A 16,320-nucleotide genomic window follows, 5' to 3' on the forward strand; every position below is an offset into this window, starting at 1 on the left:
TAATTTATTTCTCTGATGGCAAAGCTACTCCAGTTATTACTCCAGTCTTCAGTCACATGATCCTATGATAATATGCTGATTTGCTGCTCAAGAAAAATATTCATTATTATTCTCAATAATACTGAAAACAGTTTTTGCTGCTTAATATATATATATATATATATATATATATATTATTATTATTTAGTTTTTTTTTGTGGAAACCGTTATACATTTTTTTTTCTTTGAATAGAAAGTTTAAAAGATCATAATTTATTACAATTAAAATCTTATGTAATTTTAAATGTCTTTATAATGCCTTTATAATTGACTTTTGTCCTTGCTGAATAAAAGTATTCATTTCATTAAAAAATCGTATTGACCCCAAGCTTTTGAACGGTTCTGTATGTTTCATGAGAAATATAATGATTATAATGTTGTCAAGTGATATCACCATAAAAATGTAAAACCAAAAGTAGCAATGCAGTATTTGTTCAGAGGCGGCACGTACACTATATTTTGCGTTTCACTAGTTTTTTTTTTCATAGAGGGAATCTTCCTTGCTACAGAAGCACAATAGTCTTGTTTGCATATTCATTTACCCCAATGCATCTTAATAGAAAACCATTACTGTAATGCTTTTTCAATGCACAACGCACTCAATCTGTACTGCAAGCAAAAGTGTCATGACATAACAAGACAAAGGGTACTTGCAGACTGGAGAAAACAGAGCGTTTCACGAATAGGAATGTGTTAGATTAATTTTGAGGATGTGGATAGTTATACAGCAATTTGTATGTCCACAAACACGACTAGACCTGCATGTCTGAAGTTGAATTGCAACTACCATTTGTTTTTTTGATGGGAGTGATGGAGTTTTAGTGTGTCAGACCGAACTTTTTTTGTTTTGTTCTGTGACCCTTCCAACCTGCTATATCTGTCACTAGTTCTTGTTTCTGAACCTCATAATTTACACGGAATGACTTCCAACATCTCAAATTGAATTAGCATCTACAGTTATAACTTCCCAATGAATATTGCAGCGAAAGAAGGAATGTCGAAAAAAGAGTGAGAGATGAACGAAAGGAGGCCGATTCTGTCCGACGCCTCAGAAGAAGACAGGATGGAGTGAGGGATTTTAATGAAAGTGTAGTGGATTAGAGAAATCCCTGGAACAATATGAAATCATTACAGCCGCAGTCGACATCAAAGTCCCACTGATTGAGCCCCCTAAAGCCTTTTCACACTGGGAGCGGGAACGCGGCGGAGAACATGTAAACTAGAGCTGAGAGCAGCTGACCACTGCGCCCGACAGCCAACTGAGAGAGAGAGAGAGAGAGAGAGAGAGAGAGAGAGAGAGAGAGAGAGAGAGAGAGAGAGAGAGAGAGAGAGAGAGAGAGAGAGAGAGAGAGAGAGAGAGAGAGAGAGAGAGAGAGAGAGAGAGAGAGAGAGAGAGAGAGAGAGAGAGAGAGAGAGAGAGAGAGAGAGAGAGAGAGAGACGGATTCCAAACTTCTGACATTTAGAAGAGCGCCTTGGGATATGAACTGAATCAAATTGAGGGTATTCATCATCTTACATGGCCTCCTTGTTTTCAGATTGTTTGTGGAGATATTCTCAACTCTTTTAAAGGAATTTTCTGAGTTCAGTACAAGCCTAAACTCATGGACAGCATCTGTGGTAAACTGTTGATCACCAGCACGGAAAATCGTTTTGAGTCACCCCTCAAAACAAGCATAAATCGCTTTTACAGTTATGCACTTACAATTAAGGAGGCCTTAAGGGACATGGTGAATGAAAAGGAAAAAAGTGAGATGGAGTAAGAAATATGTTAATGATTTTGCGTTCTCTCGCAAATGTTTTGTGTTTCCCGAGAAACTTTGCGTTAGGTTTTGCGAGCGCAAAATAATTGTCAAATACTGTACATATTTTTTGAAGTACAGCCATAAGACTTAAACATTAAACATGTTAACAGGAGACTACGAATTACCTTCAAAACCAGTAAACATGTTTATCAATCATATCACTCAAGGATTTATACAACTAATAATGAAACAACAAAGCAAATTTTTCAGCTTATAAAGTTGGCATGGAATGGAAATTCATTTATTTTATAAATTAATCTTGCTGATCTTATTGTGAATGATTCATTCATATGTTTAATTTTATTCGTTTTGTTTAGCTCATATTTTTAACTCTTAAATGCATGAATGTTTCGCCAATCATTATTACATGCAGGTCTTTAGCGACCCGGAACTATATCTAACCTAGATGGATCTCTACATGTCAAGATAGTATAAAACTCTCCAGATATTAGAGTAACAATTACAGAAGAATCAAATAAAGTATATTTTGTTACCTTTTGGAGCTTGGAAGGGTTCAGTGTGAGCAGATACAGTATTTTATACTATCATAACTGTCCCCGTCAGAGCTCATTTCCCAGTACATTCAGCATCTGGATCTTATGCACCATCTCAAATATATTGTCCAAAACTGTAATTTGCAACATCTTCAAGATCAATATTTTTATCGCTGACAGCTTCTTCACCTGATCCACCATCAAGTGACAGTGACACTAATGTTTGATTGCGTTCAGTACTTGCTCTGCAATAAATTGCTGAGCCATTTCAAGTTTTGCTGATTATATTATTTTGTTTTCTGCCTGCGGTAACTATGAGTGAAACGTCACTTCATTGTGTATAAGACATTGCCACCTTGTTGAATGAAGGTGAATTGCACTTAAAATATTTACTTATGGTAAATGGACTGCATTTATATAGCGCTTTCACAGACCCATGGCCACCAAAGCGCTTTTCATATTGCCTCACATTTACCCATTCATTCACCGACGGCGGTGTCAGCCATGCAAGGCGCCATCCAGCTCGCCGGGAGCAGCTTGCTTTGCTCATGGACAACTCGACACTTGGTCAGGTTGAACCACCAACCTTCCAGTTTGTAGACAACCTACATAAAGCACTGAGCCACTGAGAAACTTACTCTGTTATACACCTGCTTGTTAGTGACCCGATACAATTTTTACAAAAAAAATAATGGGAAAACAGACATTATTTTATAATTTTATTATTTTTTTCTTGCTATATGGTTTATAATGAATTGATTGAGGAATACTAAGAAGTTTGATGTCTGATTAAAAAAAAAAAATGAATGAGGAGGAGGTCACTAAAGACCTGAGGTATGCATTTAAGGATTAATGAAAAATGTCAGGTTGCACTTTTTTACATTGTGTCTTTGTTACACATTAATTAATTATACAATTAAGTACTGAGTAGTATTAATTAACAACATGTACTTATTTTACAGTGACAGGCTGTGGTTTGGAGTAAGTTGCCTGTAATTATGAATAATTTACTGTCATTAATATAGTAATTACATGTAACATGTAGGCTATAACAAAGACTAAAGTTGCCAAATGTCATTCTCAACCTTTTACCCCATCTTTTTCTTACAATGGATTGCAAGCTCGCATTCAGATCTGCCTCCATCTATTAAACAATCCCATGAATGTTTTTCTTTTTCATTAATGTTTCACTTGGGTGTATACATCACAATATGAAAGAAAATATCTGCCATTACTTCTGTTACATTGCGACTTAAACCATCCTTCCCAATAAACAAAAATTGCTTATTTTGTCCAACCGAGGGATGAGTTGAAAATTATTTTCTGAGTTAGTCTGAAATAGAAATAACTCACATAAAACATACATGTGACCTTTCTGTAGGACAGCATTAGGACAGCATTCACTTCAAAAATCATCCCGAGCCGGGAGATCTTTGACTGGCGGACAAAAGTTTCTGGCTCCTCTTGACCCCTCCTCAAACGGACACAATGTGGCTCATTCATTGTCTGTACGATACGCCTGTCCCTCCTTATGCCTGGAGGAGGGGTGTGGGGGATGGGGCTGTCAGTTGAATTAAAATACCACGTAATAATAATAATAATATAAATAATGACATTGATAAAAGGGCTAATCTACACAAAACAAAACAGCGTGTTCCTCCCTGATTGTGTGGGTTGTTGCGGTATTCAATTAGGCCATTTTCACTGGCATATTAATCATCTTTTCAACAAACAAGCCGGCGTTAATTAAAGCGGAGCGCGAGGATAAAGACGTGTTGCTGGATCATCACTCCGTTTATCAGCCACGCACACACACACCCCGCCGTTTAGCAAATCCCGTGCAGCGCTGCGAGGGGAATTTCAATGCTCTCTGGTTTGGAGCTGGTTTTTTGGGAGGGGAGGAGGTGGATTTTTCGAGTTTCAAATACAGAGACTGTCAATGTGAAGCCCTCTGCCCTTCACCGCTGGGAGATGAATTTATTCGTCAGTTTTATTTCAGCTAAAAGAAAAAGAGCCCGGAGAGTAAATCGCTTTAGCCCGAAACACGCGCAAGAGGAAGTCGAAACTCTTTGCTTCCCTTTTAAGGGCCTCGACGGGGAAGATAGTCAGACAGACACCTTTGAATGGGCTTTAATGATGAAGGAATGGATGTTTTGCTGACATCAGACCGATATTAATGCACATATAAGCGAGCTCCCAAAACCACATGCTGTTCTATATACATTTGCAACACTTTTACAATCATTTCCACCCTAATACCCATATTTATTGTTAAATTTACATTGACATGTATCCATTTACTTAGTCTAATCTTATGGATTACACATTCAATTGATTGATCATAAATAAGCCATATACAAAATTATGGAGATTATGGATACATTTTTTACACAATGGTTTATTAATTTCCAAAATAAAAAGTGTGCTATATTTTGATCATTTTTTATAGCTTCTTACTTACGTTTTAGACTTATTGGGCCATGTTCATGAAACACAATTTCTTAGTAAATTGGTAACACTTTTATTAACTAACATGATCTAACAAGCGATCCATTTGTTACTGTGAATCTTTGTTAATGTTAGTTAATAAAAATACAGCTGTTCATTGTTTGTTCATGTTACAGTGCATTAACTAATGCTAACAATATTTTAATAAAGCATTAGTAAATGTTGAAATTAAAATGAACAAAGATTAATAAATGCTGTACTGTACGTGCAGTTCAGTTCATGCACACTAACATACTAACTAATGTTAACTAATGAACCTTATTATAAAGTGTTAAATCATTTGTAAAACTATTCTTTTGTATATTGTCTCATTCAGTTCATCGTGACAATTTACACACCAAAAATGTACAACAAAATTCTGTGTTTCATAAATAAGACCCATTGTGTTTTATCCGTCATTTTCTTAAATAAACTGAGTATAACATGTGTCTTTTGTATGTCCAGGGCAGACGATCTGTTTGAACCCTACTCATTCGCGTAGTGCACTTTGCCTCCGTCAATCTCAGCCTGCGAAGGACTACATCACACAATCATGCCACACTCCCACAATCCTTTTCTTCTCTGGCTGCTTGACTCGAAGCACACTCAAACAGCCTGCTACACCACACTGAGATCTTTCTCATTCTCTCACGCATTCTCTCTTGCCCTTTTCCAGTCTCTCTCTCCAGGAACTCGTGGCAGAGAGAGAGAGAGAGGAAAGAAGTCAAAAACCCGCGACAATGTGCCAGAGAAATATCAGAGTGGCTTTTTTTTTTTCACTCGTCACCCAAGCCAAAGATGGGCCGTCTCCAAATCCTGCTGCCCTATCAGACAAATTAAAGTAAATCAAGCATGAAATGAAGCAGGAGAGCCCGGAGATAAGGTCCCTTTAAGTCCCTCACAGATTAGACCACTGAGAGAGAGAGAGAGAGAGAGAGAGAGAGAGATGGAAGAGAGGGACAGTATGGAAGGAGAGAGGTGCAGAAAAGGGTGGTTTGCTGGTTTCTCTGTGGCAGACAGAGCTTTTGATTAGTTCACTTTGGCCCTGATGTAGAAGAACAGCGCATATATTCCCTCAGTCATTTTTTTTTTTTTGATAATGACTTTTGTTTATTTTAGTACTCCAATGTTCCTGAAGTGCTTTGAAGTGTGACTACATTTTTTAGATGAAATGAAGTTCATTGTGATGTTCAATTGATGTATTGAAGTGGAACGGTACAATAAATATTTTGAAAGAAAAAATATATTTTCCACAATTTGACGTAGTAGCCTTTAACTTGGATTTTCTCAACCATTGGATTACATTTGAAGTCTGTTCTTAGTTTTAAAGTTAACATGAAATCAAAATGGACCCTTTTTTATTTATTTTTAATCACGTTGCTGAACATTGTGAATGATCTGTGCACATTATTGCAGAGATTCAAAATAATATTTTGTAATCTTTTTTTCAAAATAACTTGCTAGGACAACTTTCCTTATTGTTTATGTCAAAAATGTGTGCCTGCGTGTGTGTTTGTACAATAGAAGTCAATGAGGAGGACAGAAACTATTTGGCTACCAAAATATCTTTTTTAATCTACCACTACCTTCACAAATCTACTTAGTTCTGTAATGTAATTATTAATAATAATTATTATAATGTGGTTTCATGTTATCTTGAAATTTACAGTCTCAGATTTATAATTTGCTCACCCTCATTTGCACTAAACCCATATGACTTTCTTTCTTTCATAAAAAAATGACTTTAAAAGCAGACTCTAAAAAGTTGTTGTTTTGTCGTTATTTGCTAAAAATCTTCCTTTTCACTGCAGCTCATTTATTATTTAATTATTTTTATTCTTTATAATTTACATTATTATTATTATTTATTTTTTAATTTTTTTATCAAATTATTTGATTTTGATTTCATAAAAAAAATCCAACTTATGCATACATTTAGTTGCAGTCAGTTACAAGACGTATTTGACATTTTTTGCCCTTAAATTGCTCTGAGGTACAAATATGTCATCATATGTAAAGTATTGTCGTGCAATGTATATGTATATAGTATATAGACTGAAGTATAGACTTCAGATGCAAAAGCCAAGTTCCATCTGAAATTTTCTTCTAAAATGAGCATTTTTATCAAGCTCGAATATTTAGGTTCAGTAATTTCACTGTAATGACATTCAATAGGTAATTTTCATTGCCATTAAAGTGAAATAACTGAACATAAACACACATATATATATACACCCACTGGTGCCCTGACTCAAAAATGCTAGATATATTAGTTAAATACAGTCTGTATAGTTAAATACATCTATTAATCCAGAGAGGGGATGGGTGTAAAGGCTTAACCCTGATCTCCTGAAAGCACTGCCTCAAGATTCTCTTTATTTATCAATCCATCTGCCGGCATTCCGCATCTCCTCCTGAAACTGGATAATTTACCACGCTTCTGCACTGTTCACATCAAAACTTTCAGCAGAAAGAGGCTTAATCCACCTTATCTGAAACCCTGTCAAAGCAGTGAGCGAAAGCCTAATCAAAGAGACAGGCAGGGTCACCCAGGAGAGGGTCCAATGGATGGGTGTATGATTTCTAATTGAGCTTCTATGTGCCCACACTGTGGCTTAGTCTGCTCATGGAGGGGTGTGGTGTTTTGGCTAAATATCCGGGCTGGTAACTGTAAAACATTTATTGAACCTGATGAACTTTCAGCATTGTGCCCTTGAGCAAGACTCCCAGGTTACCCCTGATGGGTTGTCCCTGTAGTTAAAATGCACATAATATACAAGACAATACATTGCAGCACATCTGTTTTCAACATTGATAATAAGAAAAAAATCTTTAGAAGCAAATCAGCATATTCGAATAATTTCTGAAGGACTGAATGATGAATGATGAAGCTGAAAATTCATTTTTTTCCATCGCAGGAATTAAATACATATTCAAATAGAAAACAGTTATTTTTAAATGGTGTTTTTACTGTATTTTTGTCAAATAAAGGCAGACCTGGTGAGCATAAGAGACTTTGTTCAAATATATAAAAAATCTTACTAACCCCACACTTTTAAACAACAGTAGTGTACTTGAAAGAGATGTTTTTAGTGTAACATAAAAATAAAAAAAGTTAGAATCAGGCTGAACTATTATATATTTATTTATTTTTGTCTTCTACAGGTCAGTTGAAAATGGTTGGTGAAGGAGGAGAGAGAAGGATTTTTTCTTGTCAGGCACTTCTACTAGGCACCACGTGGGGTCCTTTCCCTGGGAAGATTGAGGTGGCCACAGGAGGAAGTGACAAGGTGGGGGTTGTTTGCTTTGCTTATTTGCTAAATGTGGACAGGATAACCTGATTTTCTTGGGACAGGTCTTTCTAATTAGTTCAGAATCCAGAGCAATGTGTAGTTGACAAATCGAAGCACAATTGAGTTTATTATTTTCTTTTTCACTTACCAGCTAAGAAGATTTTTTATGCCTTTTCATACTTTCAACAAAATGACAATGACATAAAACACATTAAGTGTACAGAGATGCAGTTGTCTGTTTAGACTTTTAGCAAAAGGGCTAAAGTAGTGTTTAACTTCACTTTGATTAGAATTATTTATCTTCAAAAGATAAATCATGTGCAAACTACATTATACAATCAACCTTCTCAATAAATTTGTTATTATGAACTACACTACTTTGCTTCCATCATGATTCTTTAATTAACACCCTAAAATTGTGCACCCATAGTTTTACGTATGACATTGTTGTGGTGTTTGTTCTGGTGCATCACTTTGGCTTGTCCACATACTTTTTACTTGGTATACAGTCTTAGTAAATTGTGGGTTATTATTACAGACATAGAGATCAGATGGCCAGATTGAAAAGAAAGCAAGGGAGAGAAGTCAAATCATTTAAAAGGTTTTTGTGTCCATTTTGTATTTTGAGGCCTTGGAGAAGGTGGTGTTGTGTTTTGGAGTGTACCAGAGAGAGAGCGAGTGTGTGTGTCACGGGTAATCTGTGCCCGTGGCAGGTTTACCCTGTGAAGCGGACTGGTATCGCAGGCCCATTGTTGTTGCTCCTGTCAGAGTGGGGAGAGGCCGATGGAGGCCTGTGCTGGCCTGATAAGGGGAAAGAGGATTCAGCGGAGAGAGAGACAGGCAGAAAGAGAAAGAAATGACTCAAGGAGAGTGGAGTGCTGTGTAGACTCTGTCTTTTTCATGAAGTATTCCCACACAGTCAGATCTGCACAAACCTCTCTCTCTTTCTGCGGCTCCATTCTGGGGATGAGTCTTTAAAAAGAGACACTATACATACTGTAAGTGAGTACGCAGGTCACACGTGGAAGGTAAAGTATGAAAAATCTTTGTTTGGTTCTCACATGCTTTTACTGGTGTTTCGTGTCACAAGGCAACAGTTTCAATCACTCATAATTTAGGTTTGAGATCACAACGGACATCTATCCATAGGTATTAAAGTTCTGTGCATAACTCAACTCGCATTGAAAGCAGCACCTGGGACATCTAGAGACTAGCAAGTGTATGTAAAATGCCCTTTCAAGTGGTTCTCAGCCATGGGACCGGGGCCCACTTGGGGGCCTCAGCAAACTCTGCTGCAATGACTTAGGTCAGGGGTGTCCAAACTCAGTGCTGGAGGGCCATTGTCCTGAAGAGTTTAGCTCTAACTTGCCTCAACACACCTGCCTGGAAGTTTCTAGTACGCCTAGTGAGACCTTGATTAGCTGGTTCATGTGTGTTTAATTGGGGTTAGAGCTAAACCTTGCTGAAAAGTGGCCCCCAGGAGCAGGATTGGACACCCCTGACTTAAGTATTTAAATGAATACATTATTAATAATATATTACAACTCTCTAATCTAAATTCATATGCTAAAAAGACACATGCAAATCATAATTTAAACTGAAATCATTTGAATATTTTGTTGGACAACCGGTGCCTTCAAGTCAAAAAGGTTGTGAACCTTTGGTAGCATTGGAAGCAACAGTAGAAAAAAAAATGTTCGGGAGAGTCCCCCTGTGTTTTATATGTCTATGTGGTGTTTTTTTATTTGCTCTAAGATAAAACATGTACAAATTCATCAGTCAACACCATTGTTGAGTATTTTCTCCTTAAAACCGCAGTGAACCAAAGACAGTCTCAAAAAATCGTGGTTTGAAATCACTGGTGTTTCTGACTTCACAAACTACCTTGTAACCAATCAAGTCAACATGTGATCGGCAACAAGTGGATCTCTGAGCTGGCGTGAGAGAGTCGAGACGGGGCTAATTTGCATATTCGTTTAACCGCGTACACTAAATGAGGCAAGGGTGTAGTTACATTCAAGCTATTTTAAGGCATGCATTTTTTTTTTCAAGGAAAAAAAACTTTTAAATATGTAATTTTGGTGATCAAAGATGAGTTTTAAAGGGATACAATACAAATATTGACTACAGGGGCACTTTAAAGAAAGTGAATCATGAAAAATGATTGAAAAGCTTTTTTCAAAATTGTGTGCACTGATTAATTATTGTTCACAATAAGACCAATGAAAATGTATGTACTTATGGATTTGTCAAGACACCAAAATCTGCCATCAAAAAAGACGAATCAATAACAATATGAATATTTCTCATCAAATTCCTCTAAAGGCTGAAATACACTACATGACTTGCCCAGATTTTTTCCCGATTTACAGTATGGACGAGTCAACACTAGTTGCCGTAGTAGAGTTAGTAGTAGAGTTCACAGATTTCACAGAAAATTGCACAGTGTATAATGGACACAGACTAAGATTTTTTTTCTTCAGACTATGGCCCTGTTTACACGAGTGTGTTTTCATTTTTTTGCTACGGTTACACATGGCGTCTACTTTACTCCGGAGTTTTCGACCCTTGAAAACGTAGACTTTTGGAAATGCTGCAGATCCCATTTTAGTTTAAAAACTCCAGGGTTGCATTTCAGTGTTAACAGACCAGACTTTTAAAAAACGAAAGTGTGGCTGCCCACATCACGCTATCGGATCACGACAATAACAGATCAGAACTGACGTTCTCAATGGCTTTGTAACAGACGACCATGTAAACAATAATGGAGAAGGAACTGCAAAGTATCCACTCGTTCTATCCTTCACTGCCCAAGGAAAGGAGGATGCATTTGTCAGCTGCATTCGAAGCAGCCATCGATTTGGGACAGCCTTCGTTGTGCCGCTTTCGGCCTTCAAAGGCAGCCTTCCCAGGATGCAGTCTCTGAATTGGGATGCAGCTTATGTGTGACCTTTGTGTTCGGAACGATATGAAAGCCTGGTAGTGAGTGATCCTCAGTCATTTAGTGTTTAATATATATATATATATATATATATATTTTTAACCATTTACAAATTATTCAAAAGATTCTAGTTGTGTAGTGTATTCCAGCCTTAAATAGTTCACCTAAAAATTTAAATTTGGTCATCATGGAAAACAAATAGTCAATGTAGCCCATCAAATGTTTGGTTACCGACATTCTTTTGTGTTCAGCAGTATAAAGAAATTGATACGGGTTTGGAACAACTTAAGGGTGAGTAAATGATAAGAGAATTTTCATTTTTCAGATGAACTATTCCTTTAAGTTGATTTATGGGGCCCCTGTATTTTGATTTAGTTTGGCATAAATGTCTCTACTTATATGCAGGGACCCCAAGCAAAGCCCCATGTCACCAATTTGTACTAATTTCAGATTAAGTCATCGCAGCCCTTTGAGGTGAAGTGGATATGATCTCTATTACCTGTAGGGATCAGAAGACATCCAGCTCTAAAACAGCATCATCCCTTTATATCCCTATGGGGGAGGAAAGGAAACCAAATGCTTTCCAGACTCTCAGACTGTTATCACTGTGCTTATCTCTCCGGGAGCACACGCTCCCTCTCTCTCGGGCCAAATCTGCATTTTTGCTGAATCGTATCATCTTCCTGCCGACTGGTCAATCCCAGACAGGGCCGGCAGGGCTTTGTCTTATTGCCTATTAGAAATAGAGAGGCAGACACAAAGAGGAAATATACTCTTGTGAAAAAGTAGTAGTCCTCAGCATACTTTTAAAAAGACTATGACAACGCATTCTCACTACCAAGGTGTCAAAAACTGAAGCATGATCAAGCGAATTTGGTGTCACTATACGTTAAAGGTCATCACTATATCTACGAACTAGGAAACCAATAGCTTTCAATTACTTGCCTTATGTGACCGATTAAGAAGCATTTAATTTTTACAGGTATTTGTAAATGAATAAATATATATTTATACTTTCATGGATTTGTTTTAAGGACCTAACCCCACCCCAACTCTAAACCTAACCAGTTCTGAATGACATTAAACGTGTAACAGACAGATAAAAGTACAGTCACAGGTATTTATTGCAAAAACTTGACTAAAGAACTTGTTGCATTCCTTGTCTTCTGGAGCCAGACAAAATTGTGCCCGTGTCCTGCAACTGAGCCCAAATAGGGTGTTTGGGATGTGGGGTGTTTTTGCATTTTTGTACTTAGCAACATCACAGAAATCCCACAATTATAAGCACAATTTTATTTGTATTTCAACAGAAATATCAATTCAATGCAGTCCTTCTGCTTCCAATTATAAAATCGAATCCTATGTCCATCCCTTTGAAACCCATGCCGGTTCTTTAAATTCCCAGTGTGCCGGTTTCAGGAAGCTGTGATGCTGGTGATAGAGGGGTACAATGTGTCTAAAGATCAGTGCTCAGCATTCCGATTCTTCTGTCTCCAAGTCCATGCCGCTCCATTCTGGATTCCAAACCTCCCAAAGGATGAGATCTGATCAGGTGGAACATTCAGAGGGTCTCTAACAATACCGGCATTCAGAGGGCGAGCGGGACAGGGTGTGGCTTCCTGCTCGCCTCTCTTCTCACACACATACATGGAGATAAATCTTTGGAAGGGCTTTTGGGAATGATGAATTCATGGGTGAAGTTGTTTAAACAAGCTCACTAGGACAGTCTCACCGTTGGATGGCGTATCCACAGTATGTCACTGACCGTCTGATGCATTTGTAACACAAAAATGCTAAAGTTGTGGTTGGTTGATCTATATGTCAATCAGATGGTTTGTTTGAGTTGGCGGGTTTTAGAAACAGCTAATGTGTGTGTTTTGTGTTGCAGGTTTCGCTGGTGTTGAGTGGAGGTCCTCGCTGGCTGATGGACATGATGTGGGTCAGTGCAGAGGATGGAAAGAGCAACTGTGCTGTTTACAGTAAAGGTGAGAATTTATTATTTGGGCTTGTAAATGTATTTGTAATTCTTTCAGGCTTCTGTGCCTGAGAGTGTGTGTACTTGCATGGGGTGTTAAAGACCCCATGAAATGGCAGGACAACATTTGATAGTAGAAGGATATCCATCAGCAGAAACGTTTTGATAAATACAAACTATCTTCAATGCGTGACTTTGTAATTGTGTTGTGGGTAATATAGAGTTATCAGTGTTGGATCAAGGCCCTTGCTAGTGCTTTAATTAATTCTTGTTTATGATAATTATACTGGTTCACATCATAAGGAACAAGGGAGTGGAATGAGACCCAACCAATAATGTGTGACTTGCTATTGCAAGACAGTTGCAGGTAGTATTAGAGCACATTCCAATTCTAGAGAGCATTTGATTGAAAATTGTTGGCTTTAGTTTTCTGTTTTTCAAAGTCAGAGAAATATGGTGTAAAAATATTATACATAAATACAAATTTGGGGTTAAATATGTTATGTTAAATGGTAATATAATTGTCAAAATTAAATACAGAATTAAAATGTATAGAATTTGAAATGATTACAGTTTAATTTTGCCTCATAACAACTGGTTAGAAATTATGAGATTACTTATTTATTCTGTAATTATTTTATTCTATTGACTGCTTTATGTTTCTATTGAAGTTTATACATATAAAAGTCCTGCTGCATCAACATTTTTTGCTAGTACTATTTATAAAAGCCGTTATTTTGAACTTTCTATAAAATAATGTATCATGGTTTCCACAAAATGTATTAATATAAAAAATTAGTTAAAATGTTATATAAAATAAAAAGTATTAATTTTAAAATATATTAAAGAACAATTGTTATTTTTAACTCTTAAGACCTGTTCACACCGGGACGAATTTCGCGTGCAATTTTCGCCGACGTTTAACGCCTCGTGACTAAACAAAGGGCGCCAATGTGAGTGTGCACACCGACGCGTAAAACGCCACGCGTAAAAGCGTAATTTTTTAAAAAACGGCTCAGGTTTGTTTTTTTGGTTTGACGCGCCGCGTCAAAAACTATCCGACCAATGAGATTGGCGCTTTTGCTCACGTGTCTGGAGCTTCTGAAGTTACAGTAAAACACAACTTGGGGGCGCTCAAACACAAAACGGTCTTGCCGAGCGTAACGCGAAGAAGATATACACCAAGTATAGCGTCTACACTGCCGGGAAGAAATAAGACGAGGAAGATGCAAGACAAGATGAATGTAGAGCTGTTGGTCTCGTTGGTGTCGGAACATAAATAACAATATGACAAACGTGCCAGCGACTACGCGGGGTATTTCTGTTTTACATTAAGCGCCATCTAATGTCAGGGAATGAATTTGCATGTTCACTCGGCTCATCGTGAGCAAAAATCGCTTGGGTGTGAACACAAAAAACGCGTTGAAAAACGCTGACGAATAATGTGCGCCGATATTCGTCCCGGTGTGTACGGCCCTTTACCCTGCCAGTGTTTTTGTTTTAAGTTGCCAAACACCACCTGCGTTTTTGATCATTTTCACAAAAATTGTATGGCCCCTGAATATTTTGTTGTAGGACTATCTGAACATGCAATATATCAAAAGAAAGAACAGAGCCTCTCCTTTTAAACAAAAAGCGTAGTGCATTCTTTTTTTAGTAACACTTGAATATGGGTAAGTTTCATAAAAAAAGCAAACCTTTGAACAAAAAATTGTTTTTCAAAGATTATAACGTGCATAAGCAATTTTTTATTGCTTGCTTCTGCTCCTTTTTTGCCTGTGTTTTCTCGTAGCACCCCCTACTATATATCAGTGAAAACACGGAAAGACGGTAAATTCCGTTACTGGCGGGGAAAGAGTTAATATTTCACAATATTACTGTTTTTACTGTATTTTTTATCAAATAAACGCAGCTTTGAAGACTTCTTTCAAGAACATTAAAAAGTTTTACCGACCCCAAACTTTTAAACACTAGTGTGTTTGTCTGTATTTGCATTTTTAGAAGGGGTCCCTCACAATGAGATCATCAAATTTAGGGGTCTGTGGCATTAAAAAGTTTAAAACCCGTGCACTGCAATATACTGTAGTAGATGATCTTTAAAGCTAGCACACATGGGCTAAAAGCCACAGAACTCATAATGTCGATTTCATGGGGTCTTAAAACCCCCATGTCTTGACTTTATATGTACAGTGGATCTAAAAAAAACATGGACCCTTTTCCAAGATAAGACCATGGCCCCATTTTTTCCAAGAGAAGAAAAAGTGAGCTGTAATAACTTGCCACTCCACGAACAAATACTCAATGTTTAAAGAGCAGAAAGATAACTCTTTGTTGCTGGTGCTCTGTCTCCTTGACTAAAAGTGATATTTCCGCTAAAGTGCTTCACTATTTTTATTATCTGCAGGGGCTTAATTGATTAATCTTCTTACAGTACATGTGTAAGTTCAACAGAGAACAATCCCTTCTCCATTTTGAAATAAGACTTGAGGATATGAAAGACTTAAAGGCCTTTATCGCAATTATCTGAGAACACAGAGAAATAGAATAATGGTTGAACATCTCCAGCAATGTCAAATTTCATTATCAGTGTATTCAAACAGCACCGCCCCCCTGGAGGAGTCGACTTTCCACCAGCGAGCGGCACAGCGATTGCGTTTAATTAAAAGACAACGCTGATGAACTGAAGGGCTTTCAACAGAGAAGTTATTAAGGAACTGAAAGGGGGCCGGGATCGATTAGGCCAGGCGGCTGGATATCTCTCGAACTCCCTGGCGTACTATACCAGATTCCAGAGTTAGCTCTCCCAACGCTGGTCACATCAGAGGTTTTGGGGGGTGAGAATTATACTGTATGCATATTACAAGGCTATATTCACATATTTTGGATTGGGGGATGAAATATTAGTTTCAAAGCGGTTTTCACATTTGATTAACTTACTTAGTCTGAACCCCGAGTGCCCTACTGGTCTGTTTTCACATTATTTGGCGAAGAACCATGTTTGTCATCAGTACGGGGGCCACTTAAAGGGGTCATGACATGTTTATTTTATTTTATTATTATGTTCCCCTAGGTGCAATTATAGTATTACTATAGTTTTTTTTACCAAAAACTTTTAAAATGTAGTGATTTATGACCTTTTCCCACCCTGTTTCTCATCCTCTGATTCAAACAGTCTGTTTTGGGGGTGTTTCCCCTTTAAGAGTTCAGTGTTAACGCCCACTGTTATGATTGGCTAATGTCAGTGCCTATGCATCAATTATTAACGCCCCCAGCCAGAACAATTGCGGA

The 16,320-nt window shown here is 37.5% G+C and overlaps 1 protein-coding gene across 1 annotated transcript in view; it reads left to right on the forward strand.

Moving 5' to 3' along the window:
• The window catches only part of zfpm2b (zinc finger protein, FOG family member 2b), a 52,524-nt gene that overhangs the window by 18,711 nt on the left and 17,493 nt on the right, over nt 1-16,320 (forward strand). Inside the window, exons 4-5 of the mRNA XM_079591029.1 lie at nt 7,989-8,113; nt 12,946-13,042. Of these exons, the coding sequence (XP_079447155.1) occupies nt 7,989-8,113; nt 12,946-13,042 (222 nt within the window). The remainder of the gene's footprint in view (nt 1-7,988; nt 8,114-12,945; nt 13,043-16,320) is intronic.

Source organism: Phoxinus phoxinus, assembly GCF_949152265.1.
Source record: "Phoxinus phoxinus genome assembly, chromosome: 19".
Lineage (NCBI taxonomy): Eukaryota > Metazoa > Chordata > Actinopteri > Cypriniformes > Leuciscidae > Phoxinus > Phoxinus phoxinus.